The sequence below is a fragment of the Thunnus thynnus genome, chromosome 10, assembly GCF_963924715.1.
Source record: "Thunnus thynnus chromosome 10, fThuThy2.1, whole genome shotgun sequence".
Classification (NCBI taxonomy): Eukaryota; Metazoa; Chordata; class Actinopteri; order Scombriformes; family Scombridae; genus Thunnus; species Thunnus thynnus.
Window position 1 is genome coordinate 22908158 of NC_089526.1, and position 13018 is coordinate 22921175.

A 13018-nucleotide genomic window follows, 5' to 3' on the forward strand; every position below is an offset into this window, starting at 1 on the left:
ACTGAGCTGGCAGAAACAAGCTGGCAGAGTTTATGGGAAGACAGTCTCCAACAATGTGAAATAGATTTTTAAGTGCTGCCTGCTTTTTTAACTTCAATTTCATATGTTTCTTCAGACTCTTCAGACTTCTTCACTCTGAAGAAGAGCATGTAGCTCGAAATGTCACTGGTGGATGTCTCAATAAACCGCATATAAGGGAGCTACAGTGTGCGGACCTTCATCTTTCTTTGTTACATTGTTTCATTGGTTTCACCTGTTTGAAGTTTACGGGATGTGAGCGTCTACTAAACTTTTATATGTTCCTTAAGTCCAATTCCCTGCACTGTCCTTACCTTTGACACTACTACTGTCCACTGTTGGCCTGGTGAAAGCATAAACAGCCATGTGTCTCCTCTGATACCCCACAGTGTCACCAACTGCTTCTTTGACTCTCCAGTGAGGAGCTGAATTGGGAGGGGGTGTAATGCACAGGAGATTCATGCCACCCCCACTGTGTATGCACCTGACCAACCAGAGCAAATCACTATTAGACTGACACACACTGACAGGATCCCTCAACAGCTTCCCATCAACTGTGTTCAATGAGTGTGGATTCTGTCTTTGTTGTGGAACAGTGGACCACCGGGGAGGATTAGGATTAAATTTAGTGAGAGGTCAACAGGCCAATTGATGCTGTGTCAGTGTAATGCAGGTATTGTACCGGACCATTGTGGTGAAACGGGATCTCAGCCTGAAGGTGAAACTCTCAATTTACCAGTCGATACTAGTAGCATGGGAAGTGACCAGGTCAATCAAAGAGTGATTTTTTTCTTAGAGTTTTAATTTAATTAAATTTAGAGGTCTGAAGGGGTAAACGTATCCAATAATTCAAAAGAAAAAGCAAGGATTAGAGGAACATCTTTGAATGCAAATATCTTTTTTGTAACATTTTTTCCCCCCTCATTTTTTTCATATCTTGTTAATTGTCTTGGTGGATCCTGACCTCCAGGTTGGGAACTAAAGCCTTAATTGATTAATTATGATGGCACTTGCCTGAACAGAAGTCATAGATGATGCAAGTGTATTACTGTGGTTGACACTCATCCATCTCAAGCTGTTATTGGATGGTGACACTGAGAACTTGATTTTCACTATATTTATGTTTTATTTAAGTTAAGCCTATCTTTGTTCAAACATCTTGAGTTAAGTGAAACCGGAAATTGTAACTACTACTATCTAATCAATTTTCAACATGTGATGGCATGTTCTATAGGTAGTTGTTATATTTTTCCATAAAGTATTTATTGTATTTAAGTGAAATTTTAGAGGTTTTGAGAAGAAATACTTGTGCTTATTCTGTGTATATTTTCAGCTAGTAATATAGGTATCTATATCTTTGTGTGCACTGTGAAGCAAATAACTTCACCTGGTGACTCTGATAGGAGCTCTGCAGCAGTCAATACCAATTTTCCAACTCACAGGATAAATAACGCAACAAATTGGAAGTATGCCTTCAACATGATGTGATCAATTGTTTTTTTCAAGGTCAAGTGGCTTAAAGAAATCCACTGTGAAAAAGCTGAATGGAATATTTACACTGTACTGCTGAAATATTAGGGGTTACATACAGTACGTCTCTCCTTGATGACATTTGAATTGGGTTCTAGGTTTTTGAATTAAAATCAGGGCCGAAGTTGTTCGAATGGGGTTGGTTGAATTTTAAAAGTAACTGAAGAAGTGAGCTGATGTTGAAAACGTGCCAATCAAAGTCACTGAGTTGAAACTGTGTTTAATTGGTTCAAAGACATCTTGCAATGAGGGTCTTTCTCTATGATGACAGGAAGACAGACCATCTGTTACTGCAGTGTGACTAATGAGGTTCCTTTTAAAACTGGAAAATTCAGAACAAAGTCACTTTGTAATGGCTGCTTTATTATGATCAATGTCACGTAAGCAAAAGCAAAGACTGATTTAATATGTTGCAAGCTTAGTTTTATTTTAGGGGAACCTCTAATCACCTTTAACACATCAAGAATGGTGCAAAGGCGTGAAACTGCAATTAGCATATGAATGTGATGACAGAACACAGAATGGATCTTTTGCATGTCAGCACGTTTAAGCAAACACAATCTGATTTCTCCTCGGCTGAAACAGACTGTTTTGTTTACGTATCATCAGATTACGTCTGTGCTTGTTGAGTTTGCATGGAGAAAAAAAAGACATTTGAGATTTATGTTGTCACAGACTAGTTTATCCCTGAAACATCAATCACACTGCGCATTCAAATAGAGTCAAACATGAAGAGAGAGCCTGCCTAATACGCCGAGAAAAATATGAGGTGATGAAGAGAGAGTCACACAGGGTGCTGGACAGAATAGCCTTTGTCCCTCGCTGTGGTCATTTATTTCCTCTCAGGGAATTTTAGCTTTGTTCCTGTCTGTCTGCATTTAATTTAAATATGCAGACGTGTGGACACACACACACAGGGACACATTGTGTTCTCTTGTGTTTTGTCTGTGTGGGAAAAGTGTGAACATGTGTGTGGCTTTGTGTCTGACAGAAAGAGAAAGAAGGCTTGTTAGCAAATTTGTGAGTACATGGTGTATGTGTGTGTGTGTGAGTGTGTGTGTGTGAGAGTGTGTGTGTGTGTGTGTGTGTGCTCTCCAAGGCTGTGTTTGTCATTCTGTATTTGAGAGGCGGTGCAGAGGAATAAGCTTGCTGAGCCTGGCAGCCCTGAACATCCATCATAATGAAACTAGCTTTAATGAAACTAGCTCAGGAAATGCCCCCAGACATACACACGCAGGCGCAGGCAAACACACACACACACACACACACACACACACACACACACACACACACAGCGCAAATGCACAAACCCACCAGTTAAGCACACAGGCACACTAATACATCATACATAATCTGTAATAAAATGAGTATGCTCGCATTTTATATAAAATCACACATGGCAGCCTGTATCTAGATGTGACAAGAGCAGTGTGTCAGCATCCTGTAGAAACCTCATATGTTCAGTTTTTTGCTTTTTCACTGTTTGGGATGTCACTGAAAGCTGACAGTGTAGGAAAATCTGAAACAAATGGCAACAACACAAGATTGGAGCAGATTTGTCACAATAATGTAGAAAGATCGGGCTGAACATGAAATCCTCAAGACAGCTGCCCTGATCTGGCAGTGACGTTTTTGCAGCCACATGTTCAGTCATACATGTCCCATTAAACCCGTTGTATTATTTGTTGAAGCCAGATGCACCATCAGTCTCCCACCATCCACTCGAGAGTGACTCACCTGAACGTATGTAAGATACTGGTCAACACTGGAGCATTTCGGGATGCTGTAGCCCTTGTAGAAATTAAAGGCAGGTCCAAACATGTCCTCACTGAACCACACCTTGGCAAAGGTGTTCAGGAGGCGCTTGTCATAGTCGTCAGTCACACGGCCACCATACTGAATTTCTCCTATCATGTATCGCACTGTGTTCCATGACACACCCTGAGGGGATAGGAAATAGTGATACAGGATGATATCAAATCTTTAATCTTCAAATTTGTGGTCATTGTTTCTGTTTGGTATATTCATACAAGTTGGATGCGACCACTGTCATTGTGATTTTCTACTAATAAAATGTGTCCTGAGACAAACGTCTTTCTTATCAGATGATGAAAATGATCAAATCTTAGAAAATTACTTTTTGTATGACAGAGACTGTGACAATAAAGGTTAGTTTTAATTGTCAACTTTAGCAATAGAGAGGAACATTTAATGCTCTCACATGTATTCAATTTATAAAACCTTGCCATGCTGCCACATTGCAAAAGGTAGGCCTATATATTTCCTGAATCTAATACAGTACACTATATCACACCATGCGTACAGTACACAGAATATAACAACATACTTTAATCATGATAAGGTTAGCTGTAAATACATACAGTACTTACATTTTTACATTACATGTTTTTTTCTGCTTTACAAGAAACTGGAAAGAGTAAAACTGTGATCGAGGCACTAGAACTACAACATGCAGCACAAATATTCCTCCATTGGAAGCCTATTATGCAGCAATGTAAACCTTCACACTGAAACTCTAAGCATTCACAACTATTTCAACTGAATATTCACCTTTTCTGTCCCACTCTCTAGGTGAATGAACACTGAGTATTTTAGATGTCTCCTACCTTTTTGATGTCCATGTCATCGAGGTGGTTCTGAACGAACTGGACTGTGGCGTTGAAGTCAGCCTGGTTGAATTCATAGGGGATGTTCCAGCCCAGAGGGCCATACTTTCTTCTCTCTTGTACAGTGCTATGGAGAAATGCGACTCCATACAGCATTGGCTTCCACTGCACCATGTTGCTGACATCCAAAAGGTCCTGGTTTATACCTGGTGAAGGGAAACATGGGTGAACACATCAGCAGCCCCCTCCAACTGGAGTGTAGGACTGCAATTGCAAGGAAATGATTTTGGTCCCATCGACCTTTGGAGCTACAAACCAAAGCCTTTCAGCTACAGAAGTTTTCTTACTGTTACTATTGCAGACTTGGAGGGCATAGTGAAAATACATCTGGAACAAATATAAGTGCAGTTTCCCCTTTCAAAAACAAAATCAAAGAGCAATAAAAGGTGCTTTTGATCTAAATGAGCAAAGGTTTCTTACATATTTCCTGAGTTAAAATTTAAATATCTTAACCCGTGGCAATTTCCGTAACTCCAGGTATGACACACATACTGTAGGCACACTTTTAACTTAGCATAATGCAAGCTGGCAATTCTCTTTTGGGAAATCTCTGACAGGCAGCCTCTCAAAGGGCTTTGCTGAACTCTAATGAAGTTAGGGAAATTATGCCAGGCTCAGGAGGATAAGAGTGTCATGAAGTGATTGAAAACTCCAGGTGGAAGTAAACTTCTCGCTTTTAATCTACATGATAATTAAATAGAAATTATCATCAGCTATTTTATTTTCTAAAAGACTATATTTGATAAGTGATAAGTGATATATGCCTCACAGACAGTCACCCCCCAAATAAAGGCGGATCAGTGTTACATTATTTGTGAAATGAGATACCTAAAATTGGAAAAACATAAGCAAAACAAGAACTGATTTAAACAAATGTGGGAATATTCTGAATGCACCATCCAAAACATGTGTGATTACTCCTAATCTCATGAAGAAATGCCATTTTCAATTGCAGCCAGGATTCAAGAGCTGAAGATAAGCGTATACCCAGACTCTCAGCTGCCCTTCAGGAACCTCACATATCCCTTTTCCATATGAGTCAGGCAAAGACAGCTGGTTTATACATATTAACTGTTCTTCTCTTTCTCCCTCTTTTTGAATAATCACACAAAACGACATACTTTAGCTTGTTTAAAATTTCAAGAACCTTACAGGCTTTTGGTACGTAGGCGTAAAATACAATGAATTAGGCAGCAAACAGATGTTTGTCATCTTTTCTCTTGCTGACTTTCCCCAAGGACACATTCGTACTGCTTTAGTCATTGATTGTGTGACTGACTAAAGGTCTATATGTGAGCTTGTGTGTACATCTACAAACGGGTTTACACATATATACATCATCAAGAATAATAAGACGCCCTATTCTGCATGCTCATCATTGTGTTACTTTCTCTTTCTCTCCCTCACACACACACCCATCTGATCCCCCTGTACTGATAAACCAGGGATCAATCTGTTGACGTTTTACTTAATTTCCTCCATATTTATGCCTGGCAACGCTTTCAGATCAGGGCATTGTATTGATTGAGGACAGGATGTGTGCATCTTCATTCCTAGCACAGCCTCACCACTCTCATGTTGCTCTGTAAATGGGTAAATCCCGAATTCTGGTTAACTACGTTTTACATTAAAGTGGACTAACTGAACCAAACTGGCTCTAATGTACCTCCGTAAGTTCTTTTAAGCCCCGCCTTGAGCCCCTGAGGTGGTTCATTGGTGAACTTGATTGACATCTGCAGCAGGGTGATGGGGAAGTGTCTGTGGACCTCTGTGGTCATCCACAGGCGGAAGCTGTCGTGGACAAAGTCTGTCTCCGTCACCGTGTCCATTAGCTCGTCCATGAAGTCTAGACCCAGGTGGCAGTTCTGGAGTAAGGCCCAGCCACCCTATAGACAATTAATGATAGTGAGGGTCATCATCTATACCAAGGACTGTAAGGTGAGGATGTTGTCAAGAAATCCCCAAAAACATCTTTGTAAGCTACATCAAATTATGCCTAAACTACAGTAACTTCACACCACTGACTCACATTAGCCATGGTCTGCTGCAGGAGCTTGCGGGCGTGGACCTCTTGTCCTTGTCCCATGGAGACATATCGGGTCTCAATCTTCAGCCTCTTCCCCAGCGCGATGATGGAGTCAGTTGGATCTGAGCCCATTGACAGGAAGCAGATGAGAGGTGTTCGCGGGTCTGATTCCTCCCAGGTCTTCTCCAAGTCAAGAATCGCCCCCTCAGTGTACTTCTCCCCCATTGCGTCCATTATGTATTTACGGGCCTAGAGGAGAGGAGGAGGGAGAGAAAGAGGTTAAAGAAATGAGGCAAGTAGTCATGTTTGTTTACTGCTTCATAATGCAAAACACTAAACACAAGTGGAAAGACTTGTTCAGCATTGCAGGCCGAGTTAAAACTAAATATTGGAATAAATTTACTTTCTGGAGGGCTGGATACTGAGTGAATAGTTCAAAGGATTTTTTACTCTTTCTCTTTTCAGTCAACAGTAAAGACTGCTGTGGGGGGGGGGGGGACAACTGCTGGACTGTTTGTGCGTGCATCAGCTCCTTAAAAAGCTCCAAAAGTAGAGATGCTTTCCAATTTGACACCATGTTTGTCAAATCACACAAAGATATTTTATCTCCCCCTATTGCTTATTTAATTAACTTGTCTTTTAAACACAGCTCCTTTCCTGATGACTGGAAATGTGCCATTGTCACGCCTATTTTTAAATCTGGAGACCGACTTGAAGCCAGTACCTACAGACCAATAAGTATACTGCCAGTACTCTCAAAGGTTGGTGAGAAAGTTGTCATTAAACAACTGACAACATTTCTTAATACAAGCAATTTTGGTCTACATTGTATGCAATTTGGCTTTAGAGCAAATCATTCCACCAAAACTGCTACCTTGCACTTAATTGAGCAAATTAAATCAAGACTTGACAAAGGAGGGGTAGTTGGTGCTGTATTTTTAGATCTGCATAAAGCATTCGACACAGTCAATCATGATGTTTTAAAATCGAAACTCTAAATTTAACTTCTCATCTGGAGCACTGGCATGGATGTCTTCATATTTATCTAATAGGAGACAATGTGTTAAAGTTGGTGACACACTGTCCAGTAACATGAAGTGCACAATCGGTGTTCCACAAGGGTCAGTGTTAGGTCCCCTTTTATTTAGCCTATATATTAATGATCTCCCTCAACAGTGTCATGATATAGAACTACAAATGTATGCAGATGACATCGTTGTGTACACACATGCAAAAACAGCTGAGTTAGCCGAGCTGCTAAGCTAACAATCACATTGGAAAGGATTACACATTGGCTTGATCAATCATGTCTGAGTCTAGATGTAAACAAGACAAAGGGTATGTTTTTCTCTAAAACTATGGTACAACCCCCTAATGCTGATATTTTCATAAAAGGTGAAAACATTGACATAGTTACTGATTTTAAATATTTTGGTGTGACACTGGATCCAAAATTGAACTTTAAGAAACATGTTTAAAAAAAAGGTTAAAACCATAAAGTACAACTTAGCAAATTTTAGATATATTAGAAACCGTCTCTCTTTGGACGCAGCCAAGATATTTATGCATGCTATGATTCTTTCCCATATGTCTTATTGCATCACATGTTGGGGGCAGGCTGGAGAAACAGCCATAAAACCTTTTGAGTCCTTATACAAACAAACTTTAAAAACGAAAAAAACAAAAAGCAAATGCATTTCTTTCACTGTAGCGCACTGGAGAAATACAATTTACTGAGCTTTGAGAATTTTAGATTATTCTCATATTTGTGCCTAGTTTATAAAATTTAAAATGGTTTGGCCCTAAGAACTAAGTAAATTCTATTAGATCCTCCAGAATGTCCCCTATAAAAGATTGTACCATATCATTTCGTCGCACTGCATTTGGGCAGTCAGCTTTCTCTGTGAAAGCCACAACTCAGTGGAACGCCCTACCTGATGATATGAAGAACTGTAGTTCTATCAATGCATTGAAGACCAGACTGAAACAAGTACTAAAGACCAATCAGCTGTGTGACCACTGAGTCACACAGCTGAGTTTACTTTACATTATTTCTAATTGACATTGTGGGTGTATGTGATGTTTTTTTTGTATGTTTTTTGTTGGGGACTACAGATGCAAATTAGCTTCAAGCTAACTCTGGTGCAGTACATCTTTAATGTTTCAAACTGCACACGGTCCCATTCAATAAAATAAATCAAAATAAATTAGTCTTCAGGCCTCTCTGCTGTAGACCAAGAAACTACCCATCAATAAAAAGTGAATGTCCATTAGCCATTATAGATATTCAGGCTCAGTAAGCTTCTGAGAAAGCTGTTTAACTAAATGTATGCCACTTTTCCCTTCAAGGAAAGCTTTGACCAAGGGAGATATTACTGTAGATTTAGAGATTTTTTTAAATTCTTTTTTAACTGGACCCAGTCTCATTAAAATAAGCGTCGTTTTGAAGTAAAGCAGCATCTCATTTTCAGCCCTGACCATTTAATTATGAATATGCTGCTTCTCTGCTGTATTCCTTTCATTGAAGCTCATTTATTTGAACTAAAGTCTACATATGTTACAGAACCACTGCATCATACTGCTGCAAATGCACTATGATGCAACATGAGAACTGTGATAATTGGATTATCAACACCTATACTGTATGTTCATTATCATAATAATCAGCAGAAACCTAATATTGGTTATGTAATCAGATTTTACATAATACTGTACATTTAAACTCCCATTTTTGAAATAAGTCCTTAATTAGCAAAAATGCACATACATCAGTAATTAACGGTGAGCTTTCTATTTCCTACAGTGTCATTTCTAACCTGTGCAATGGTCCTGTCAGGACACCAGCAGCGTATAAGGAGCAGCCGTCTAAAACAGTCAAGAGCCTGGTCGTAGGAGTTTGGGACCACCTCCTCCTCTGGGGCTTCCTTATCAAACCACGACTTCCACTGCTTCTCATTACGACTTATCTGAGAGAAAAAGTGTTAACAGCTCTGACACAGGAACAACACACAGATTTTTAAAAAAAAATACAAATCTGGGCAGGACATGATGCAGAAAGAAGCACTTTAATACATACCACTGGTCAAAGCAACCTCAGAATTAAATCTATCATTAGCATAAAGCTAAGAGAAGAGAAATGAAAGATCAAATGTACCCTACGTTGCTGTTAAATATTGAAATGTATTCACTGTGCACTCTCCTAGATGCACAGCACAAATTGTCCAAATTGTCCTAATGTGCTTAAGGACTATGACGAACTTGTGGCTTTCTGCACCTATCTGTATCTGCACAGCATGTGTGGGTGCTGCTCATTAGCATTATCGTCCCTTTTGAAACACAAGTTGTAAAGAGAATTTAGCTTATAGATATTAAATGGAATAATTTCACAGGCTCACACACATCTGCATCATGTGACTCAGATGATTATAAACATGAGGTCTTGGTTTGACACTTGACGTACTGCACTTAGCGCTAATTGCCTGAAAAGCAGTTTGTAGTAAATCCATGTAAACACCATGCACATCCAGGACATGCTATGAATGTTTGATAGCTCAACATATGCAAATATCCCGTGACATGACAAAGCCTGTTAATCACTGTGTTTACATACACACATGTTACTGGAAGAAATGAGGTTAAAGCAGGATATCCGAGATCACATTTACAGTACATGCACCACAATAACCTGGTAACTGTATAACCGACATTTACATGCAGCTTGGTCAGTAATCACAATTCTCCTCCTGCCCATATTTTGGAAACAAACATGATATATTTTAAGTGTATTAGTGATATATGGTAGTGATATATAACATGTTTGTATTTGTGTTTTTGCATTTGGACTAATGAAAGGCAAAAAATATGTTTGCATGTGTTTTTTTGTTTTTTGTTTAATTTTGTTTTTTGGTCCAGTTTTAGTCTGGTTTTTGAGTTACTTATTTTGGTTTTAAAGACACTTCTTTCAAAACTCCTTTTGATGTCACAGTGATGCCTTCCCTCTCTGAAGTCTCTGTCAGGAATATATGCATGTAAAACCTTTTTAGAGACCCTGTAAGAGCAGATACAGTACATGGACAAAAAAAAAAATCTGGTTCCTCCAACAGAAATATATCTTTGTTAATAAGGTTTATCTTAATCTTTTTATCAAAGAAAGCAGGTTCACTGTTTACATGACATTTAAGAAATCAGGTTACTACAGAGAGCTGAATTTTCATCTTCATCAGGCTCACAGAAGATACTATATCTATTTTACTTGAGCTATAAGTTATATAACTATGTTATATATATAAATTGAATAGATGTGTGGATCATTTTGAAATTCAGTGTCCTCTCTGACAGGTGTTAATCCAGGGAAATTGAAGTGACCACCTGCTTTACATTCAGTTAAACACATCGCCAGCTGAGAGCTGCTTGTCTTTGGATATTAGCTACTGAGCGGCTCCACTTAAGAATTTAAAGGGTTTAGTGCTTTGCAGAAGAGCACATTAACAGTAGTTGTTGATAGACGAGAGTGTAACACATTCACATTCAACCGCTGAATTTCTGTGCCATTCTGGGGATATGAGTGATGTTTTTGAGCCACATTTTTTGGCTAAAATGGATGCCTGAATGTGATGTTTGTGTGTTTTAGGTGTGAAATGAAGTGCGGTTTAAGCGCTTCTGCATCAAGCGTTTGAAGTGGCAACACAGAGTCACATGTGTCTGTCTCTTTCTCTGGGGGGCAGGGGCACTGACAGCACAATCCTGTCCTCTCCTTGTTCTTCTTGCAAGACTGATTTCATTAAACAAAGAACTGTTAATCCACCTCTCCCTGTTAATCACCTATACAAAAATATACGTGTGTATTAGTGTATGTGAAGAAATAAAAGAATTGTGTGTGTGTGTGTGTGTGTGTGTGTGTGTGAGCACATGCTCAACCGAAAGTGATTGATTAGAAGTTTCTACAAACTAAGCTCATTTCACAGAGCACTGAGCTTTTCCCTCCATGGGAGCCACCAGCCTGTCAGTCACCCATAAGGATGTATGTATTTGTGCATGAGTGACAGTCCATCGTGATGGGTGTGTGTGTGTGGATGTGTATAAGAGTGAGATGAAGCGAGACATGATGAGACTGATATTGACATGCTTACTAGAGCAAGGGAGAGCTGTGAAAAATATTTAATAAGCACCTAGAGACCACTGGTGATTCTGTGTGTGTGTGTGTGAGCACTACTATCTGCAGACTTAATAGATAAAAGTCCTTGTGGGTAAAAACTCACATCACACACCTGTCAGGGCATGCCTAAATTGATAAAGTTGTGCATGTTTACGTGTGTGTGTGTGTGTGTGTGTATGTATGTGTATGTTGTACCTGATCCAGTATGTCAGAGAACTGCCAGAGTTTGCTGAGCTCTACGAGGTTGAGCCAGGTCATGTCGAGGATCCATTTAGCTGGTTTCTGAGGGCAAGCCTTTAGGTCCAGTGATGCACCTCCTGGATGACACGTATACACACACATACACACACACTTGTGAAAGTGAAAAAAGGTTTCCATCTGCTAGTTTTTTATTTGATCTGTTCCCTTCTGTAATGTTTATGGACAAAATCCCAACCATAATATTATATCACTAAATCATGATGCTGCTTGATAGCACTGTTACTGTAATTTTTCAGTATTTTATGGAAAAAGTGGCTTTAAGTGAAGTTTATTTAAAAAAAAAAAAAAAGTTTGTACAAAAGAATATGTTTAAATGCAAAAACACAAATAAACATACCAACACAGTATTCACAAATATACACAAAAGTCACATTGTGAGTCCATGTTCAGCAGGTCGAAGCTGACAGATGGTGAAGCTGCATGGATGTAGCAGACTGTCTGTTGCCATAGCTGGCTTTTATCCCTGCGGTGAGGAGCGCTCCATATCGCAGATTCAGTGAACAGCTACAGTACCAATATTTTTGGAATGTGTGTGTGAACCTTGAGATGAGCTTAAAAAAATCCACCTCCCCTGAATAAATCATGAATACAGTAAAAAATAAATAAATTAAAAAAAATCAGCTAACAGAAAATGGATGGTAATTTCATATTTAACTTTATCAAAGGACCGGGCGGCTGTTGGTGGGTCACAGTTGTACAAAAACAACTAGATAGGTTGTCTAGTAGGCCAGTCACTATCTTTCTTGCAAGGTCAAATCAGATCCAATGTACATTCTAGGTACTAACACAACAAATCACTCTCAGTAGCAGAAACATAACGGACTGGTAAAAGAAACATAAGTGAAGGATCAGCGACAATATAGACATTATGGCTGACCACTTCAGTAAATATGTAATTCTAAAAAATATATTCTCATATTTTCTGATTTTCTACACTCAGTGTGGATGTTGGAAACTCACCAGTTCATAGAGGATTTTAAAAAATATCAACAATGACCTTAGAAGAATTTTGGGAATTGAGGGAACTGTTTGGCACAATAACAAAATCAGGGAGTTGATCTGTGAACACATATTATGTTTGCATGTTTTGCTGATTTCACTACAGTTGCTACACCTACTCTTACTACTGTAGGGAAATTAACCTGCAGTATTTTGAAACTTTCTGGGTAATTCGTCACAATGATCATGATGGTTGTTTTTTTTTTTTTTAAAGGTTATTAAACACATTTTCTTTCTAATCCATGAAGCTGTCCAATTCATATTCTTTTCACACATTCTTATGTGCTTTGTTTTCAGTTTGATTTTCTGCCAACACGGTTCATGAATGAAATGATGTTCAGA

At 38.9% G+C, this 13018-nt stretch overlaps 1 protein-coding gene across 4 annotated transcripts in view; it reads right to left on the reverse strand.

Annotated features, from left to right (window-relative positions):
• dnah5 (dynein, axonemal, heavy chain 5) overlaps nt 1-13018 on the reverse strand; it is a 109183-nt gene that overhangs the window by 8517 nt on the left and 87648 nt on the right. For all 4 annotated transcript variants that reach the window (XM_067602122.1, XM_067602119.1, XM_067602120.1 and 1 more), the window contains 6 exons: nt 11612-11733; nt 9078-9227; nt 6265-6510; nt 5902-6121; nt 4176-4381; nt 3286-3489 (listed from right to left, as the gene is read on the reverse strand). In XM_067602122.1, coding sequence (XP_067458223.1) covers nt 3286-3489; nt 4176-4381; nt 5902-6121; nt 6265-6510; nt 9078-9227; nt 11612-11733 — 1148 coding nt within the window. The remainder of the gene's footprint in view (nt 1-3285; nt 3490-4175; nt 4382-5901; nt 6122-6264; nt 6511-9077; nt 9228-11611; nt 11734-13018) is intronic.